The sequence below is a fragment of the Cherax quadricarinatus genome, chromosome 13 (assembly GCF_038502225.1).
Source record: "Cherax quadricarinatus isolate ZL_2023a chromosome 13, ASM3850222v1, whole genome shotgun sequence".
Classification (NCBI taxonomy): Eukaryota; Metazoa; Arthropoda; class Malacostraca; order Decapoda; family Parastacidae; genus Cherax; species Cherax quadricarinatus.
Genome location: NC_091304.1, coordinates 13,651,880 through 13,673,631, shown reverse-complemented (window position 1 = coordinate 13,673,631; position 21,752 = coordinate 13,651,880). Strand labels below are relative to the sequence as shown.

The following is a 21,752-nucleotide window of genomic DNA, read 5'->3' as shown; positions in this document are numbered from 1 at the left end:
CCACACCACCACCAGCTCCCACACCACCACCATCTCCCACACCACCACCATCTCCCACACCACCACCAGCTCCCACACCACCACCATCTCCCACACCACCACCATCTCCCACACCACCACCAGCTCCCACACCACCACCAGCTCCCACACCACCACCATCTCCCACACCACCACCATCTCCCACACCACCACCATCTCCCACACCACCACCATCTCCCACACCACCACCATCTCCCACACATATGTAGCATGTTATGTAGTAATAATACATATGACAGTTATGTAACATGCTCAACGCGAGTTTACGTCTCTCAAACGTCTGTTTTTAGACGTTCGTTAAGATAGTTCCATTAAACTGTTAATTTAAAACAACAAGTTTTAATTGTTGTATCGTAGAAAACTTTAATATTCCTGTATTATATTGTTAAGATAGTGTGTATAGTGTCAAGATAGTGTTTTTATTAAGATAATGTGTATAGTGTCAAGATAGTGTTTATATTAAGATAATGTGTATAGTGTCAAGATAGTGTTTATATTGTTAAGTAAGAAAGTGTATATGCTGGCAAGTAAGTTTGTGTACACTGTCAAATAAGTTAATATGTATACTGACAAGAGTGTGTATACTGTCAAGATAATATATATACTGACAGGAGTGTGTATACTGTCAGGATAATATGTATATACTGGCAAGAGTGTGTATACTGTCAAGATAAGATATATACTGATAAGAGTGTGTATACTGTCAAGATAATATGTATATACTGGCAAGAGTGTGTATACTGTCAAGATAAGATATATACTGACAGGAGTGTGTATACTGTCAAGATAATATGTATATATTGACAAGAGTGTGTATACTGTCAAGATAATATATATACTGATAAGAGTGTGTATACTGTCAAGATAATATGTATATATTGACAAGAGTGTGTATACTGTCAAGATAATATATATATTGACAAGAATGTTTATACTGTCAAGTAAGATAGTGTATGAAGTTAAAACAAAATAGTGTATATATAGCCAAGGAAGAATGTATATTGTCAGGTAGATAGTGTATATACGGTCGTGAACGACAGTGTATATATATATATAGTCAAAAATGATAATATATACAGTCAATTAAGATAATGTGTATAGTCAAAGATGATGTATATACCTTCAATTAAGATAGTGTATATAATCAAGGGAAATGTGTATATTGTCAAGATAGTGTACGTGCTGTACAATAAGATAATGTATATAGTCAAGATAGTGTAGATGCAGTCTAGTAGGATAGTGTATATAATTAAGAGAGTGTATTTACAGTCTAGTAAGATAGTCTATATAGTCAAGATAGTGTGTATATATAGTCAAATGTGTATATAGTCAAGTAAGATGATGTATATAGTCAAGATAGTGTTGATACAGTCAAGTGTGTATACAATCAATTAAGATAATGTACATACAGTCAAGTTAGTGTGTATATAGTCAAGATTATATATATATATATATATATATATATATATATATATATATATATAGAGAGAGAGAGAGAGAGAGAGAGAGAGAGAGAGAGTCAAGTTAGTGTGTATACAGTCAGGTTAGAGTGTATATAGTCAAGTAAGATAATGTATATACAGTCTAATAACCCTAACTACAACCTTTGTTTTTCGTTATTAAATTCCATATTTGACAACGAATGTTTGTCTTGTCTGCGCAAACATTCTTCCCGGTTGTTTTTCATTCAGTTTTACTGAAGGTTTTCTGAAGCTCGCGCAGCGTCACGAATTATAACAAGAATTTCTTTCGGAGTTTAATAATAATCGGTAATCTTCATATTTTTTTTTTGGGGGGGTGGAAGGGAGGGAGGGGGGGGATGTTCATTTCACAACTGCCCACGCCCACCCCTCAATTAAGACATTAACTTCTGTAAGCTGAGAACCCACAGTAGTCTCGTAGTGCCAACACCTGGACCCACCAGCTTCATAAAGCTTAATCCCGAAGGCGCAGTTTCCTGGTGTTACAGTGGCTGGTGCTAAGTGTGTAAGGAACCTACAGATAGGTTCTACCACCTGCGGGAACCTGGTACTATCCTTCTGCACCCAGGTCCTGTAATGTCAGGTTCCTCTGGAACCTTCGGGAGCTGTGTGCTCTAAACGCCAGCTACCACTCACATTTTTATTTTTTAAAATTCTTGATTGCACACAGTGGTTCTTCAATGTGGATCGCCAGCAGTAACAAAAATCAATCTCCAGGTCAATGCAGGATAAATCTAAAAGCAACACGATCGAGTGTGTTGACAGCTGCCAATCCTCCTCGTCCTTCCCTTGAGGTTCATCCCTTCCATTCCCTCCATCCGAGACGCCCAACTAGCCGGCTCTAACCACCATAACTGGCCGGCTTTGCTGCAAATAACCTCACTAAAGCGCCGGCTCTCCTTGGCTTAGTTTCCCCTGGTGGCTGATAATGTAATGTTGGCTTAGTTGGTGCGTCTTACTGAACCTCAGTTCCCAGAGGAACGATGAGAAGGATGGACTTGCTGTCACGCTGCATCAGTACAAGGTTGTGTGACTGTGGCAATCATTGCCGACCACCTGGCTAGCTGGTTAAAAGGATTTTGCCTACCCCTTTTCGTCCTCTTAAACAGGAATATGACGGGTCACTGGAATATGACGGGTCACGGGAATATGACGGGTCACTGGACTTCTACGACGGACCACTGGACTATGACAGATCACTGGAATATGAAAGGTCACGGGAACAAAGAGACAAACAAGATGGTCACCAGATCTGTCTCACCCATGAAGCACCAGCAAAATGAGCAGGAAAACCAAAAACAAAACACACGCTTTTGTTTCCTGAGTTCTCGAGAGTCTGATGCCTCTTGTGTGAGAAACATTGATGTTCACATTAGATACATACACACACACACACACACACACACACACACACACACACACAAAATGCATGGAGGCAGAGGGAAGGTTTATTCCCAAGGGCAACAGAAATAATGAGAAGACCAGAACGAGCCCCTGGTTTACCCGACGGTGTAAGGAGGCAAAAACTAAGTGCAATAGAGAATGGAAAAAGTACAGAAGGCAGAGAACACATGAAAATAGGGAGATCAGTCGCAGAGCCAGGAATGAGTACGCACAGGTAAGGAGGGAGGCCCAGCGACAGTATGAAAATGACATAGTATTGAAATTCAAGTCTGACCTGAAACTATTGTATAGCCACATCAGGAGGAAGACAACAGTCAAAGACCAGGTGATCAGGCTGAGGACAGAAGGTGGAGAACTCACAAGAAACGATCAAGAGGTATGTGAGGAGCTAAACAGGAGATTTAAGGAAGTGTTTACAGTAGAGACAGGAAGGGCTCTTGGAAGACATCACAGAGGGGAACATCAACAGGGAATATACCAACATACGAACAACGGAGGAGGAGGTGCAAAAGCTGCTAAGTGACCTTGATACCTCAAAGGCGAGAGGTCTGGACAATATCTCCCCGTGGGTCCTTAGAGAAGGAGCAGAGACGCTGTGTGTGTGCCCCTAACCACAATCTTCAAGGTAACAGAGGTAAGACACGAGAGAGAGGGGTGGGTGGATTGCATTTTCCTGGACTGCAGGAAGGCCCTCGACACAATTCCTCACAAGAGATTAGCGCAGAAGCTGGAAGATCAGTCGCATATAACAGGGAGGGCACTGCAATGGATCAGAGAATACCTGACAGGGAGGCAACAACGAGTCATGCTCCGTGAAGAGGTATCACAGTGGGCGCCTGTGACGAGCGGGGTCCCACAGGGGTCAGTTCTAGGACCAGTGCTATTTTTTATATATGTGAATGACATGATGGAAGGGATAGACTCTGAAGTGTCCCTATTCGCAGATGATGTGAAGTTGATGAGAAGAATTAAATCGGATGAGGATCAGGCAGGACTACAAAGAGACCTGGACAGACTGGACACGTGGTCGAGAAACTGGCTTCTCGAATTTAACCCTGCCAAATGCAAAGTCATGAAGATTGGGAAAAGGCAAAGAAGACCGCAGACAGAGTATAGGCTAGGTGGACAAAGACTACAAACCTCACTCAAGGAGAAGGATCTTGGGGTGACCATAACACCGAGCACGTCACCGGAGGCACACATCAACCAGATAACTGCTGCAGCATACGGGCGCCTGGCAAACCTGAGAATAGCGTTCCGATACCTTAATAAGGAATCGTTCAAGATACTGTACACTGTGTACGTCGGACCCATACTGGAGTATGCAGCACCAATTGGGAACCCACACCTGGTCAAGCACGTAAAGAAGTGAGAGAAAGTACAAAGGTTTGCAACAAGGCTAGTTCCAGAGCTCAGGGGAATGTCCTACGATGAAAAGTTGAGGGAAATCTGACTGACGACACTGGAGGACAGAAGGGTCAGGGGAGACATGATAACGACATACATGATACTGCGGGGAACAGATAAGGTGGACAGAGATAGGATGTTCCAGAGAGGGGACACAGAAACAAGGGGTCACAATTGGAAGCTGAAGACTCAGACGAGTCAGAGGGATGTTAGGAAGTATTTTTTTAGTCATAGAGTCATGAGGAAGTGGAATAGCCTAGCAAGTGACGTAGTGGAGGCAGGAACCATACATAGCTTTAAGACGAGGTATGACAAAGCTCAGGAAGCAGAGAGAGAGAGAGAGAGAGAGAGAGAGAGAGAGGACCTAGTAGCGATCAGTGAAGAGGCGGGGCCAGGAGCTGAGTCTCGACCCCTGCAACCACAATTAGGTGAGTACATTCAGACGGCAAAAATATTCTTTTTCGTTTTATCAGAGAAACTCATGTGACAACGTTCATTCCCTATGTCCCGTACTAGTTACTTTAAAGAGGATTAAAAACGTAGACAAACCCTTTTCTCATCTCTTCAAGTGGTTATATATATATATATATATATATATATATATATATATATATATATATATATATATATATATATATATATATATATATATATATATATATATATATATATATATATATATATATATATATATATATATATATATATATATATATATATATATATATATATATATATATATATATATATATATATATTATATGTGTGTATGTAATTCGTTTAGTTACTTTTAAGATTTAATGTAATGGTGATAATGAGATGAAAGTAATAATAATTCTGATGAATATAAGAATCATTCAGTATATAATGTAACAAGGTTCTACTCAGTTGATATTATCTTATTGAAATATTCTTATATTAATTTGTGATAATGACCTAATTGATTCTTTAATTAATTCATGTTTCATTGTGAGCAACACTGTGTGACACACACTGTAACACACACTGTAACACACACACTATTATGCAACATATGGGTTATATATATATATATATATATATATATATATATATATATATATATATATATATATATATATATATATATATATATATATATATATATGATAAATGTTTGTAACAATCCACGGGTATTTGCAAGATTCGAACTGGGGTCTAGGAAAAGACGACAGTCCACCATGCTACCCACAGAGAGTCAGTATCACCCTAGCTAGGTAGGTACTCTCTAACCCAACACATTACTGCAGCACTGGAGAGTTGCAAAGGTCATTGACTGCTGCCGAACTGTGCACCACTCAGAGATGCTCTCTGTAAGACTGACAGATGGACAACAGCTGGCGGCCTCTGCAGCTCTTACGCTACAGTGTTTGTTGTGGGTTAGTGAGCATCCCGTGAAGCTGGTGCTGGCCCGGTGGTTAGGAAGTTGGACTGTCATTTTCTTAGAACCCAGTTCGAATTTTTCCCTCCCTCCCTCCCAGATTTTTTATTCGCTGAGTCACTCTTCGGTGCTGCATTGATGTTTTTTAAAAAGGGCATTTGATGCTGGTGAAAGGGCCTTGATCCAAGGAAATGGAGGTCTCATTCCTTCCTTCGGTCTAGCCTTGATTACTTCTCATTTTCTAGGTGCTCTGTTAACCTTTCGGGCTTAGCGCTTCCCACGAATACATTAATAAAGAACATCAAAGTCAGGCCCAAATATACATGTGTTGTGCTGCATGTGTGTGTTCACGTGTGCTCACGTGTGTTTATATGTGTTCACATATTCATAAGTGACACTGATCATTGTTTGGTTCACCAGTGTGTCTCAATATACAAATATTTACACAGTATGTGTTTGAATATGTGTATGCATTCATGTGTCTAGTAATATATACACACAGGGGTAACATGTGTGGGTATAGTGATACGTGTGCATGTGTCCGTCAGTGTGTGTGTATGTGTGTGTGTGTGGAGGGGGAGGGGGATACATGAGACTGATCACAACGTCCTTCACTGTTTTTTCCTTAAATTTATTAAACAAATATGGTAAACAATGCGAGAACGTAGTTCTGCGTTTACGAGAGCAGAATCATGTCGACCTTAAGTTCCGGGACACACGAAGTGGTCGTGATGACCCCCATATCAAACGACCACACTTCCATCCGTACCCCCCCTCCTTTCCCATATATCACACCTTGACCCCTCATCCCCCACTGGACGTGTACTAAACGTGCACTGGAGGTGCACATGTTCACGCTGCACAGAGCACATAGTCCTGAAGCTGTACAAAATTTTATTAATTCTGTTATCACATGAGCGAAACTGCGTGTTCGCTTCATTTATCATTTTATTGTAGAAAAACATAACTGAAATCGGAAAAATATTTTGTGGACGAAGCATCATTGTTTCCGGCCGCTAGTTATTCAGAATTACCTGTAGCTTACCTGTGGTCGGTCTCCAGGGAAGGGAGGTCATGGCCCCCGCGATGCGGTCCCAGACCACGCTTCCCAGTTCCTAGACCTTTTTTATATTATTATTATCATTATTATTATTATTATTATTATTATTATTATACCATTTTATTATTATTATTTGCGCCAGTATTTATACTTATAGGTAAACTCCCTAATAACATTATAGACAAGCTCCCTTGTCATGCTGACGTCACATTACTTCTCCCTCCCCCCCCCACATAGGCTGTAGGTCATTTACTATTTAAACTCTGACAGACAAAGAGCATTTTCATCATGTTCTCCCAGTTCGTCTCACTCTGAACGGTCTGAGGTTCTCTTCAGCAGATACTTATCTGCTGAAGAGGACATCAATTGGAGGTCGACGTTTTATTTAACAGTGTTGTACCCCAAAAGTGTACAACAGAATCTTATCCAAATGTAACCAAGAGTGAGGAAGATAAGACCAGAGAAAGTGAAAACGAAAGAAAGAGGAAATGAAAAAAGGAAAATAAGAGAGAGAGAGAGAGAGAGAGAGAGAGAGAGAGACGTGTGCAAGAGAAACACTATGGATGAGAGGTTCTGTGAGAGGCTGGTTGGCTGTCAGCGTGATTGCAGGTTCTTCCTGGTTCTTGCAGGTGGTGACTATAGCCACCTACGCTTTCTTCCTGGCGGCTATAGTCGGGCGGCAGTTCGTGGAGAAGTCACCTTACGCCTACAAGGCTAAGCTGGACCTCTACATCCCCTTCTTCACGATCCTGCAGTTCTTCTTTTACATGGGACTCCTGAAGGTACTTACACACTCTCAGATTAACACTCTTACTGTAGTTACGGGGAATTCGATAACTGTTTTGAAAACGTCGGGTTACTCATCCAGGGATGGGTTGCAGTGGGTTACTCATCCAGGGATGGGTTGCAGTGGGTTACTCATCCAGGGATGGGTTGCAGTGGGTTACTCATCCAGGGATGGGCTGCAGCGGGTTACTCATCCAGGGATGGGTTGCAGTGGATTACTCATCCAGGGATGGGTTGCAGTGGGTTACTCATCCAGGGATGGGTTGCAGTGGGTTACTCATCCAGGGACGGGCTGCAGCGGGTTACTCATCCAGGGATGGGTTACAGTGCGTTACTCATCCAGGGATGGGTTGCAGTGGGTTACTCATCCAGGGACGGGCTGCAGCGGGTTGCTCATCCAGGGATGGGTTGCAGTGGGTTACTCATCCAGGGACGGGCTGCAGCGGGTTACTCATCCAGGGATGGGTTGCAGTGGATTACTCATCCAGGGATGGGTTGCAGTGGGTTACTCATCCAGGGACGGGCTGCAGCGGGTTACTCATCCAGGGATGGGTTGCAGTGGGTTACTCATCCAGGGATGGGTTGCAGTGGGTTACTCATCCAGGGACGGGTTGCAGCGGGTTACTCATCCAGGGATGGGTTGCAGTGGGTTACTCATCCAGGGACGGGCTGCAGCGGGTTACTCAACCAGGGATGGGTTGCAGGGATGGGTTGCAGTGGGTTACTCATCCAGGGACGGGTTGCAGCGGGTTACTCATCCAGGGATGGGATGCAGCGGGTTACTCATCCAGGGACGGGCTGCAGCGGGTTACTCACCCAGGGATGGGTTGCAGTAGGTTACTCATCCAGGGATGGGTTGCAGTGGGTTACTCATCCAGGGACGGGCTGCAGCGGGTTACTCATCCAGGGACGGGCTGCAGCGGGTTACTCATCCAGGGACGGGCTGCAGCGGGTTACTCATCCAGGGACGGGCTGCAGCGGGTTACTCATCCAGGGACGGGCTGCAGCGGGTTACTCATCCAGGGACGGGCTGCAGCGGGTTACTCATTTAGGTGAACACAGTACATCAGTTTAAACAAACCGAGACCTACGTTAATAAAACACAATGTGCGGTTTATAGCACCTTACTGAGACGATGTTTCGCCCACCAAGGACCTTATCAATTCTCGGAGAATTGGTATAGTCCGCTGGTGGGTGAAAAGTGCTCTGAAATAAACTGTCATTAACCGCATATTGTGTCCCACACCTAGCTTTCTTAAGCACAGTTTAAACTTCAGTTAAGTGAGAGAGTCAAGGGAACTATGCCGGTATTGCTGTCTTCAAGATAGCACTGTCAATGTTATTGCTGTCTTCAAGATAGCACTGTCAATGTTATTGCTGTCTTCAAGATAGCACTGTCAATGTTACTGCTGTCTTCAAGATAGCACTGTCAATGTTACTGCTGTCTTCAAGATAGCACTGTCAATGTTATTGCTGTCTTCAAGATAGCACTGTCAATGTTATTGCTGTCAAGATAGCACTATGCACGTGGTGGACCTTGTTAGTGCATCAGTCGTTTTCAACAGGTCGCCGAGCAGTTGATCAACCCGTTCGGTGATGACGATGAGGATTTTGAGCTCAACTGGATAATTGACAGACACATGAAGGTAAGGGAATGATGGTACAGACATCTGAAGGTAAGGGAATGATGGTACAGATATTTGAAGGTAAGGAAATGATGGTACAGATAGACATCTGAAGGTAAGGGAATGATGGTACAGACACACACCTGAAGTTAAGGGAATGATGGTACAGACAGACAACTGAAGGTAAGGGAATGATGGTACAGACAGACACCTGAAGGTAAGGGAATGATGGTACAGACAGACACCTGAAGGTAAGGGAATGATGGTACAGACAGACACATGAAGGTAAGGGAATGATGGTACAGACAGACAACTGAAGGTAAGGGAATGATGGTACAGACAGACACCTGAAGGTAAGGGAATGATGGTACAGACAGACAACTGAAGGTAAGGGAATGATGGTACAGACACCTGAAGGTAAGGGAATGATGGTACAGACAGACACCTGAAGGTAAGGGAATGATGGTACAGACAGACAACTGAAGGTAAGGGAATGATGGTACAGACACCTGAAGGTAAGGGAATGATGGTACAGACAGACACCTGAAGGTAAGGGAATGATGGTACAGACAGACACCTGAAGGTAAGGGAATGATGGTACAGACAGACACCTGAAGGTAAGGGAATGATGGTACAGACAGACACCTGAAGGTAAGGGAATGATGGTACAGACAGACACCTGAAGGTAAGGGAATGATGGTACAGACAGACACCTGAAGGTAAGGGAATGATGGTACAGACAGACAACTGAAGGTAAGGGAATGATGGTACAGACACCTGAAGGTAAGGGAATGATGGTACAGACAGACACCTGAAGGTAAGGGAATGATGGTACAGACAGACACCTGAAGGTAAGGGAATGATGGTACAGACAGACAACTGAAGGTAAGGGAATGATGGTACAGACACCTGAAGGTAAGGGAATGATGGTACAGACAGACACCTGAAGGTAAGGGAATGATGGTACAGACAGACACCTGAAGGTAAGGGAATGATGGTACAGACACCTGAAGGTAAGGGAATGATGGTACAGACAGACACCTGAAGGTAAGGGAATGATGGTACAGACAGACACCTGAAGGTAAGGGAATGATGGTACGGACACCTGAAGGTAAGGGAATGATGGTACAGACAGACACCTGAAGGTAAGGGAATGATGGTACAGACAGACAACTGAAGGTAAGGGAATGATGGTACAGACACCTGAAGGTAAGGGAATGATGGTACAGACAGACACCTGAAGGTAAGGGAATGATGGTACAGACAGACACCTGAAGGTAAGGGAATGATGGTACAGACACCTGAAGGTAAGGGAATGATGGTACAGACAGACACCTGAAGGTAAGGGAATGATGTTACAGACAGACACTTGAAGGTAAGGGAATGATGGTACAGATACCTGAAGGTAAGGGAATGATGGTACAGACAGACACCTGAAGGTAAGGGAATGATGGTACAGACAGACACCTGAAGGTAAGGGAATGATGGTACAGACAGACACCTGAAGGTAAGGGAATGATGGTACATACACCTGAAGGTAAGGGAATGATGGTACAAACAGACACCTGAAGGTAAGGGAATGATTGTACAGGCAGACACCTGAAGGTAAGGGAATGATGGTACAGACAGACACATGAATTTAAGGGAATGATGGTACAGACAGACACATGAAGGTAAGGGAATTATGGTACAGACAGACACATGAAGGTAAGGGAGTGATGGTGCAGACAGACACATGAAGGTAAGGGAGTGATGGTACAGACACATGAAGGTAAGGGAATGATGGTACAGACAGACACATGAAGGTAAGGGAATTATGGTACAGACACATGAAGGTAAGGGAGCGATGGTACAGATAAACACATGAAGGTAAGGGAGTGATGGTGCAGACAGACACATGAAGGTAAGGGAGTGATGGTACAGACAGACACATGAAGGTAAGGGAATGATGGTACAGACACATGAAGGTAAGGGAATGATGGTACAGACAGACACATGAAGGTAAGGGAGTGATGGTACAGACAGACACATGAAGGTAAGGGAATGATGGTGCAGACAGACACGTGAAGGTAAGGGAATGATGGTGCTGACACATGAAGGTAAGGGAATGATGGTACAGACAGACACATGAAGGTAAGGGAGTGATTGTACAGACAGACACATGAAGGTAAGGGAATGATGGTACAGACAGACACCTGAAGGTAAGGGAATGATGGTGCAGACAGACACATGAAGGTAAGGGAGTGATTGTACAGACAGACACATGAAGGTAAGGGAATGATGGTACAGACATCTGAAGGTAGGGGAATGATGGTACAGACAGACACTTGAAGGTAAGGGAATGATGGTACAGACAGACACCTGAAGGTAAGGGAACGATGGTACATACACCTGAAGGTAAGGGAATGATGGTACAGACAGACACCTGAAGGTAAGGGAATGATTGTACAGGCAGACACCTGAAGGTAAGGGAATGATGGTACAGACAGACACCTGAAGGTAAGGGAATGATGGTACAGACAGACACCTGAAGGTAAGGGAATGATGGTGCAGACAGACACCTGAAGGTAAGGGAATGATGGTACAGACAGACACCTGAAGGTAAGGGAATGATGGTACAGACAGACACATGAAGGTAAGGGAATGATGGTACAGACAGACACATGAAGGTAAGGGAATGATGGTACAGACAGACACATGAAGGTAAGGGAGTGATGGTGCAGACAGACACATGAAGGTAAGGGAGTGATGGTGCAGACAGACACATGAAGGTAAGGGAGTGATGGTACAGACAGACACATGAAGGTAAGGGAATGATGGTACAGACATACACATGAAGGTAAGGGAATTATAGTACAGACACATGAAGGTAAGGTAATGATGGTACAGATAAACACATGAAGGTAAGGGAGTGATGGTACAGACAGACACATGAAGGTAAGGGAATGATGGTACAGACAGACACATGAAGGTAAGGGAATGATGGTAGAGACAGACACATGAAGGTAAGGGAATAATGGTACAGACATACACATGAAGGTAAGGGAATGATGGTGCTGACACATGAAGGTAAGGGAATGATGGTACAGACAGACACATGAAGGTAAGGGAATGATGGTGCAGACAGACACATGAAGGTAAGGGAATGATGGTACAGACAGACACATGAAGGTAAGGGAATGATGGTACAGACACATGAAGGTAAGGAAATGATGGTACAGACAGACACATGAAGGTAAGGGAGTGATGGTGCAGACAGACACATGAAGGTAAGGGAGTGATGTTGCAGACAGACACATGAAGGTAAGGGAGTGATGGTACAGACAGACACATGAAGGTAAGGGGATGATGGTACAGACATACACATGAAGGTAAGGGAATTATAGTACAGACACATGAAGGTAAGGGAGTGATGGTACAGATAAACACATGAAGGTAAGGGAGTGATGGTACAGACAGACACATGTAGGTAAGGGAATGATGGTACAGACAGACACATGAAGGTAAGGGAATGATGGTAGAGACAGACACATGAAGGTAAGGGAATAATGGTACAGACACATGAAGGTAAGGGAATGATGGTACAGACAGACACATGAAGGTAAGGGAATGATGGTACAGACAGACACATGAAGGTAAGGGAGTGATGGTGCAGACAGACACATGAAGGTAAGGGAGTGATGGTGCAGACAGACACATGAAGGTAAGGGAGTGATGGTGCAGACAGACACATGAAGGTAAGGGAGTGATGGTACAGACAGACACATGAAGGTAAGGGAGTGATGGTACAGACAGACACGTGAAGGTAAGGGAGTGATGGTACAGACACATGAAGGTAAGGGAATGATGGTACAGACAGACACATGAAGGTAAGGGAGTGATGGTACAGACAGACACATGAAGGTAAGGGAGTGATGGTGCAGACAGACACATGAAGGTAAGGGAGTGATGGTGCAGACAGACACATGAAGGTAAGGGAGTGATGGTGCAGACAGACACATGAAGGTAAGGGAGTGATGGTGCAGACAGACACATGAAGGTAAGGGAGTGATGGTACAGACAGACACATGAAGGTAAGGGAGTGATGGTACAGACAGACACGTGAAGGTAAGGGAGTGATGGTACAGACACATGAAGGTAAGGGAATGATGGTACAGACAGACACATGAAGGTAAGGGAGTGATGGTACAGACAGACACATGAAGGTAAGGGAGTGATGGTGCAGACAGACACGTGAAGGTAAGGGGATGATGGGTGAGACCTTTAATTTGTCGATATTGAATAGCACTAACGTTCAGTGGAGGCCAAGTACAGGACAACACGATGACTAAACTGGAGAGCACTTACCGCCATCAGACAGTACAACTACTTTAGATCATGATTAAATGAGGATCGTAATAAGAAACAAAAATCATATTATTGATAGCATACAATACCGACAATTTGATGAATAAAAAACCTAGTTATAAATGCATTTAGTTCGACGAGAAAATATCAGAAGTGGGTTAGGGGTAAAAAATAGTGGAGTATGGGATTAGGCTATAAAATTTCTATTAAATAATTAGTGGAAAGGGTATTTGATTATTTTGGGCAGAAGACTGAGGAAGGAGATCTCAGACACTAAGTTACGGCAAAAAAAAGAATCAAACAAACGGAAGTTTGCATCCACAATTAAGAAACTAACGCACAGAGAGCGCGAACTGACGAGAACTACGACAGTAAAGTTGGAACGAATATTTGCTTATACCAGTTTTTTCCCTTCCACCCCACAGGTGTCTTACCTCATCGTGGACACGCTGCTTCTGAGGACGCCGCCCTTATCCAGGGACATCTTCTACGACGATGAAAGCCCAGTCCTTCCCTACACGGAAGCCTCGGCCGAATTCAAAAAACGGACTTACAGAGGCTCGGTTGCAAACATGGTGTAAGTGTGGTGTCGAGTGCCCAGTGTGAGTGTCTTTTAGACCAGTAGATGACCAGCTGTTTCTGAGCTTTGTCTCCTTGATGCTTACTATACCAACTCGAGTCTTTACTCTCGAGGCAAAGATGGAACTCGAACTCCTGGACGGAATAAAATGCTTTTTGTTTAGACTGCTTGTTACAAATGGAAGTTATTTTCTCTGTCGATAGAAGTGGTGGTGTTGGAGGTGGTGTTGGCGGTGGTGTTGGCGGTGGTGTTGGCGGTGGTGTTAGCGGTGGTGTTCTGGTGATACCAAACACTCTTTGTGCTCAAGTTTTAAAGAAAGAAAACTATTTTCCTTTCTCAGTATTTCATCGGTGATAACTTTCTCCCCGATTTAGCGTTTATATCATTAAATCTGAAGCATTTTGTACCCAGTTAAATTAGTTTATTACCATGGATAAGAGTGCGTCCAGTGTTCCTCATGTGTTTTTTTAAATTCTTCTGAACAACTTGGTAACAAATCAAGTTGTATTATTCTGACCCCCCCCCCCTCCCGCTGTGGTAAGCATGTCAGTAACATCTGCCCAGTAAACTTCTCCATCCTGACTATCAACACTTCCTACATTCTTTTATCCCTTTCTTCTAATATATAATTTTTGTGTTACTCCTTTTGTGTTTTTTTTTTATTTTAACTTTGCATTTCTTTCCGGTTCACGTATTGTTTGCTTGCTCTCTTCCCTCGGATCATCCGGGCCTGGCTCAAGCTCTCCTAGGTTTTTAGCAATATTATCTTGACTCTCCCTCTTGCTGATGCCATTCCAGCTTGCATTGTCTCTTGTTTGTCTTACATACATCCTCGATAATATTTCTCATGCCTGATCTTCGTCACTCACCAAACATTTCTGATGTCTCTCATCTCCATCTAGGTATATTACGTAGCAGTGACTTATCTCTGATTTAAATGTGACTTATTTTTGGTTTGACTGTCCAGTCTTCTCACTTGCTGTGTGTTCTTCCTCACTTTCTGTTCTTCAATAGCTCTGTGATGTCACTTACCTATCGTCCCCATCTCTGCTCCCTGGGTGTTCTGCTACTTCTTTATTCGTAAACAAGTGTCTCTGAACCTTATTCTATCTTATTTTGTTTGTTTTTCTCTCTATATTTTAGTTCTTTCAACGGTGTCTATTTCTTTAATTCTCTTCTGTGTCGTCGTTCCTTCTCATTTTCTCTTCATTTTGGACTTTACCTTCTCTCTCTCTCTCTCTCTCTCTCTCTCTCTCTCTCTCTCTCTGTGGCGCCCCTCACCCCGCTGCTGTCTCTCGTCCTGGCAGAATCCCAGAAGATAAACAGAACCTCATCCTGCCGGACATCGAGGAGGAGGGTGAGGATGAGGAGCGACGGCCCTCCAGCAACCTCACGTCCCAGCACCCCTCCGTCATGTCCTCCGTCAACAACGTTGGAGGTACGTCAAAGTATCTTCCCTCCAGTAGGTTTAGAGTAAAAGTGGCAAGAGCACGTTCACTTCTCAGTTGGAGCCTTCAGACACTGTGCTACTATAGTTGGAGGTAGGTAAGAGTGGATAATTGTGAAAAAAATGGAGCAGTCCATTTGAAAAGGCAGTTTCTTTACTGTTGTAATGAGCATTTGTTTGTGCTGCAAGGTAGGTAAGAAGAAACTAGAGGTCAGTGGAGGTTAGAGGACTGCTGTTGGAGGCCACACTGTCGCTTGTGGAGAATCTGGGTGGTGCTAGTCTAACTTTGAGATAGGTGGAGGTACAAGCTTTAAGGCTCAGAGGTAACATGGCATGGCCCCTACTTAGTTGATACTTTCATTATGCACCTCACACCTGTCCTGTGGGCGGTGGTCAGTTCATTATAAAAGGTATATAATGGGTCCAGGAACTGGACCCTAGACCGTCTCTTTGAAAACGTTAAAACACCGTTTTACTCTTTTGTGGTCTGTCCTTAGAGACTGCTGGCAGGTAGCTACTTGGAGACCCCAGCTATCGTCTCATTTTTTGATGTAGGGGAAGAGGGGGGGGGGCAGGGGTGGTCGTAGAGAGGAGGTTCGTCCTTTATGCTGTCTCGCCGTTAAAAATATTGTCTAGGTTGTTCCAAAAGGAACAATCTGGACCGTCTAGAGTGGGTATAACCTGGAAAGCCATTCAAAATCAACTCTTATGTTCCTTGTTGGAACATTAGAATTACACTATGTCATTTTCCGTTTTTTTTATAACTATCTGAAGACCTTTTGAAGGTATGTTTGTCAGAATAATCTCTGTGGCTGATGAAGTTACTACTCCTGTGTAGACTTGGAGTATCCAGGCACTTTAATGTGGCCGGGTTCATTCAGTATTTCTATGGGCCCTCTCTCTCTCTCTCTCTTGTCTGGCACTTCATTTTTCTTTTTACAATCAAGGGTTATTGTCCTACCTCAGTTCCTCAGTTGATTTCAAAGACTGTCCATAGTAATATCTTTTTCAGTTTGAGAAATTTCACTGGATCAGTCGTTCTGATAATAAATTAATGCTGATATAATAGAGTTCTTGAGAAGGTCACAACCAGAGTGACCTTCCGTCGTGTATGGTAATGGGCAACTGGCTGCTGCCTCTCCAGGAAATTTGGCCAGGTACGGAATCTTGAAAACTCTGACTTGGTGCATAATAACATCGTGGCATCTCTCCGTTGTTGAAGGCTTGTTTAAATTACATGACTAAACAGAATGAGTCGAGGGGAACAGTGAATCACCTTGTTTAGAATTCGGGCTGGTAATCGACAAGTGATGCGTACTCGAGGTGAAGGAGAACATCTGTGCCTTCCACAGAGTTTTGCAGCTTCTACTGTAAAGCAAGTAAGAGACGCACATTCCCGCTGTGTCTGTACTGTCTTGCCTGAAACATTCATCACATGAATCAATCATTGTAAAATCAAAATTCCCTTTGTCCTCTCTCTCTCTCTCTCTCTCTCTCTCTCTCTCTCTCTCTCTCTCTCTCTCTCTCTCTCTCTCTCTCTCTCTCTCTCCCGTCAAGCCTCCATATGGCCATCATAACTGCACAGTCACTGTGATATTCACTGTACTGTAGTGAAACATCTCAGTATTTAACACAAAGGTATTAACTCCCTCCACCACCTCGAGTCTTCCATGTCTGGAACCTTGTTTACCCGCCATGTTCTTACAAGGTAAGTAAAGAGTGTTAAAAAAAAAAAAAGACAGATGTACATTGATATCTAACTGAGGAGTTTCCAGACTAACTGAGAGAAAGTTGTTCTAAACTGGGAGAAATATTATCTGCATTATTCTATGCTTAGGCCTAATAATAAAGAAAATATTAAGTTTTCAAATTGTTATTGCAGTAGTTGTTATTATTATTATTATTATTATTATTATTATTATTATTATTATTATTATTATTATTATTATTATTATAAACGTATTATTCCTATTCATTTTAATATAATTATGAATATAATGGTGGAGCATACTTCCCACCTACACTGGTGGTGGAGCATACTACCCACCTACACTGGTGGTGGAGCATGCTACCCACCTACACTGGTGGTGGAGCATACTACCCACCTACACTAGTGGTGGAGCATGCTACCCACCTACACTGATGGTGGAGCATACTACCCACCTACACAGGTGGTGGAGCATACTACCCACCTACACTGGTGGAGGAGCATACTTCCCACCTACACTGGTGGTGGAGCATACTACCCACCTACACTGGTGGTGGAGCATGCTACCCACCTACACTGGTGGTGGAGCATACTACCCACCTACACTGGTGGTGGAGCATACTACTCACCTACACTCTTGGTGGAGCATACTACCCACCTACACTGGTGGTGGAGCATATGATCCACCTACACTGGTGGTGGAACATACTACTCACTTACACTGGTGGTGGAGCATACTACTCACCTACACTGGTGGTGGACCATACTACCAACCTACAATGGTAGTGGAGCATACTACCCACCTGCACTGGTGGTGGAGCATATTACCCACCTACACTGGTGGTGGAGCATACTACTCACCTACACTGGTGGTGGACCATATTGCCCACCTACACTGGTGGTGGAGCATGCTACCCACCTACACTGGTGGTGGAACATACTACTCACCTACACTGGTGGTGGAGCATACTACCCACCTACACTGATGGTAGAGCATACTACCCACCTACACTGGTGGTGGAGCATACTACCCACCTGCACTTGTGGTGGAGCATAATATTCACCTACACTGGTGGTGGAACATACTGCTCACCTACACTCTTGGTGGAACATACTACTCACCTACGCTGGTGGTGGAGCATACTACCCACCTACACTGGTGGTGGAACATACTACTCACCTACACTCTTGGTGGAGCATACTACTCACCTACACTGGTGGTGGAGCATACTACCCACCTACACTGGTGGTGGAGCATACTACCCACCTACACTGGTGGTGGCGCATACTACCCACTTACACTGGTGGTGGAGCATACTGCCCACCTACACTTTTGGTGGAGCGTACTACTCATCTACACTGATGGTGGAGCATACTACTCACCAACACTGGTGGTGGAGCATAATACCCACCTACACTGGCGGTGGAGCATACTACCCACCTACACTGGTGGTGGAGCATACTACCCACCTACACTGGTGGTTTAACATGCTACTCACCTACACTGGTGGTGGAGCATACTACCCACCTGCACTGGTGGTGGAGCATACTACTCACCTACACTGGTAGTGGAGAATACTACTCACCTACACTCACCACTCACGCTCGTGCTCACGCTCGTTGTGCTCCCGGTTTTTTCTGGTGTTTTCACGGTCGCTCTTACGTGCTAGAACTTTAATTTGTGTCATCAATCCTATACGATACATCCCTCTAGCGCCTGGAACCAATCTTGGGCGGAAAACATTATATACTGAGTCAAAAAAGGAGAATTAGTGTGCACTTCCTAGCAGAGTTTACTGCCAGAGGGGAATCATAGGCCTGTCCCGTGTGGAAAAATAATAATATTGAACTTTGTGTCAGAGGAAAGAAAGTCTCCCTGAAAGCATTGAGTATACATAGTGTATAGTGTATACTACAGTGGCTCCCTAGTATATTGATGATAAAGGCTAAAGTGTCATTTGAAAACAGGTGATTTTGTAAATGAAGTGATAAGCCTATAGAGGCAGGTGCCAGAAGTCGCCAGAAACTTACCACAGGTCAGCTGTTTTTAATAATCTTCCTGGCTTGCTAGTGTACTCGCATATAATCTAGTGATACCAGTGAATAGCAGAATACAGTGTTGTAGTAGCAACTAACCAGTATTATAATGGTACTTAGTGAAGTGGAGTGACTTTCATTAGTTTCTTTTTCTTGAAATACCAGACGTTACTGTGAATTTCATATAACCTGTAGTTACCAGCGGTCGCAATATACACAACGAGAAGCAATTATTACTACAGAAAAAGCGCCCTTCCTCCAAAATTTGCACCAGTCAACTATAGTGATAATATAGCATTTATTGTGGTGGAGACGGAAAAAAAAAAAAAAAAAAAAATAGAGAAGCTAGATACAGCGATTGATAAACAAAGGTGGAGGCTCGACCGTTCGTCATTGTAGGAGTGCCAGCAGTCACCGGCTCTTCAACACGCAAGTTATACTTTTGTATCAATCAAATCACATATTACTCGGGTAGATAATTTCCAGTAGATCCTTCATGTGTTAGCTCAAATCACCGACCAGTATGGTTTAAATAAGTGACCCACTGATCAGATCAGATAGACTGGTCCGAACCCTTGACTGGTCCGAACCCTTGACTGGTCCGAACCCTGGACTGGTTTCAAACGGTTTCGTTGTGCACCACCTAGCAGGTTATTAATAGAATATTCAAGAGGTTGCTAGTAGAATTGCAGTAAATAAACCATTCAAATCATTATGAAGCTGTGTGTAGTCTGTGGTCAGTCAAACAAACGGGCTTCCACATGCATAAATTGTCATTTCTGTGGAAATTGGTGTCACGCCCCTTGTGCAGATATCCAAGAACTAGCTACAAGCAGTATTAAAACAGGGAAGTGTTTTTGGGTATGCCCAAATGAGATAAATCTGTGGACTAAAATCACAAGGGTATTAAAAGAGGTCAACATCAAAGCTGCTTTCATAGAAAACCTGGAAGCTTTCTACAACAGATGGGAACATAAAAAGTCCGGGCTGAATGGTACTGCCCTTGATACTGGCCATGTAGTCAGAAACTGTAAGGCTGGAGATGATGTCCTGGTAGTCAGTAAATGGGGGGCTGATAGTGCTGTCCTGGGAGACAGTAATGGGGAAGCTGGAGGTGCTGTCCTGGGAGACAGTAATGGTGAAGCTGGAGGTGCTGTCCTGGGAGACAGTAATGGTGAAGCTGGAGATGCTGTCCTGGGAGACAGTAATGGGGAAGCTGGAGATGCTGTCCTGGGAGACAGTAATGGTGAAGCTGGAGATTTTGTCCAGGTAGTCGGGAACTATATGCAGGAAGGAATACATATGAATGACCGCATAGGGGACAGGAGCCATAGTAGGGAAACAAGTGTAGTCAAAGATAAGATAAAACCAATATTGCAAACTAGAAATACCGCAGGAAATAGCAAACAAGAGGACTCCACTAGCAATAGTGAGGATATATTACCAAAAACAAATGGTGGGAGCTCCATTGTTGGTGCTAGGGAGGATAGAAGTAAGACAGGGAAACATGCACCAACAGGGAATACAGTCACAGAAACCCAAGGCAAACGGAAACCAAGCCTGTGCACATACTATGCACTCGGTATCTGCTGGCATGGGAAATCTGGAAAAACAGATGGGACGTGCAACTATGACCACCCTAGGAAATGCCATGCCCATATGACAACAGGAAAATGCAAACTCCCTTCCTGTAAGCTTTTTCACCCTGAACTGTGTACCTCTTCAGTACAGGAAAGACTGTGCTATAACTTAAATTGCCAGGCATACCATCTAAAGGGGACAAAAAGATACAAAACATCCAGGCCATGGGAAAACCTGGGTAGCCACAGCCACTCAAGAGGGAGAGGTTTTTTAGTGCCAGGAAGGAAAAAAAACTGGCAGGAAATGGCAGAAATCGTACACCAAATCCAGTCATTCCTGAAGTGGAACCACAGTCGATGGCCTCCACTCCAAACCAACAGATACAGATACTAATGCCGGAAAAAAAATCCCCCCCCCCCAGTACCAACAATACCACCAGTCCGATAACATTCTTCTTTGCAAATATACAGGGTCTAAAGCCAGCAACAAACAACAAAATACCTTTCATCCGTGGACTGCTTGCAGAGGCAAAGGCAATGTTCGCGGCTTTCACTGAGACCCACATAAAGGATCACTTAGACAACGAAATATGGATCCCAGGTTACAACCTATACAGATGTGACAGAGTGAACAGGCAAAAGGGGGGGGTTGGCCTGTACATTGCAGAGTCACTTGTTTGCACAGAACTGCTAAATGCCTCAAATGATGTAGTGGAAGTTTTAGCAGTAAAGGTCGAGAACCAAAACCTAGTCATTGTGATAGTCTACAAGCCTCCGGATGCAACATCCCAGCAATTCCAGGAACAGCTGTTAAAAATTGACCACTGTCTGGAAAACCTTCCAGCTCCTGCA

The 21,752-nt window shown here is 43.8% G+C and overlaps 1 protein-coding gene across 6 annotated transcripts in view; it reads left to right on the top strand.

Moving 5' to 3' along the window:
* The window catches only part of LOC128688487 (bestrophin-2-like), a 237,144-nt gene that overhangs the window by 162,149 nt on the left and 53,243 nt on the right, over positions 1-21,752 (top strand). For all 6 annotated transcript variants that reach the window (XM_070084535.1, XM_070084532.1, XM_070084534.1 and 3 more), the window contains 4 exons: positions 7,420-7,572; positions 9,142-9,222; positions 13,974-14,125; positions 15,436-15,566. In XM_070084535.1, coding sequence (XP_069940636.1) covers positions 7,420-7,572; positions 9,142-9,222; positions 13,974-14,125; positions 15,436-15,566 — 517 coding nt within the window. The remainder of the gene's footprint in view (positions 1-7,419; positions 7,573-9,141; positions 9,223-13,973; positions 14,126-15,435; positions 15,567-21,752) is intronic.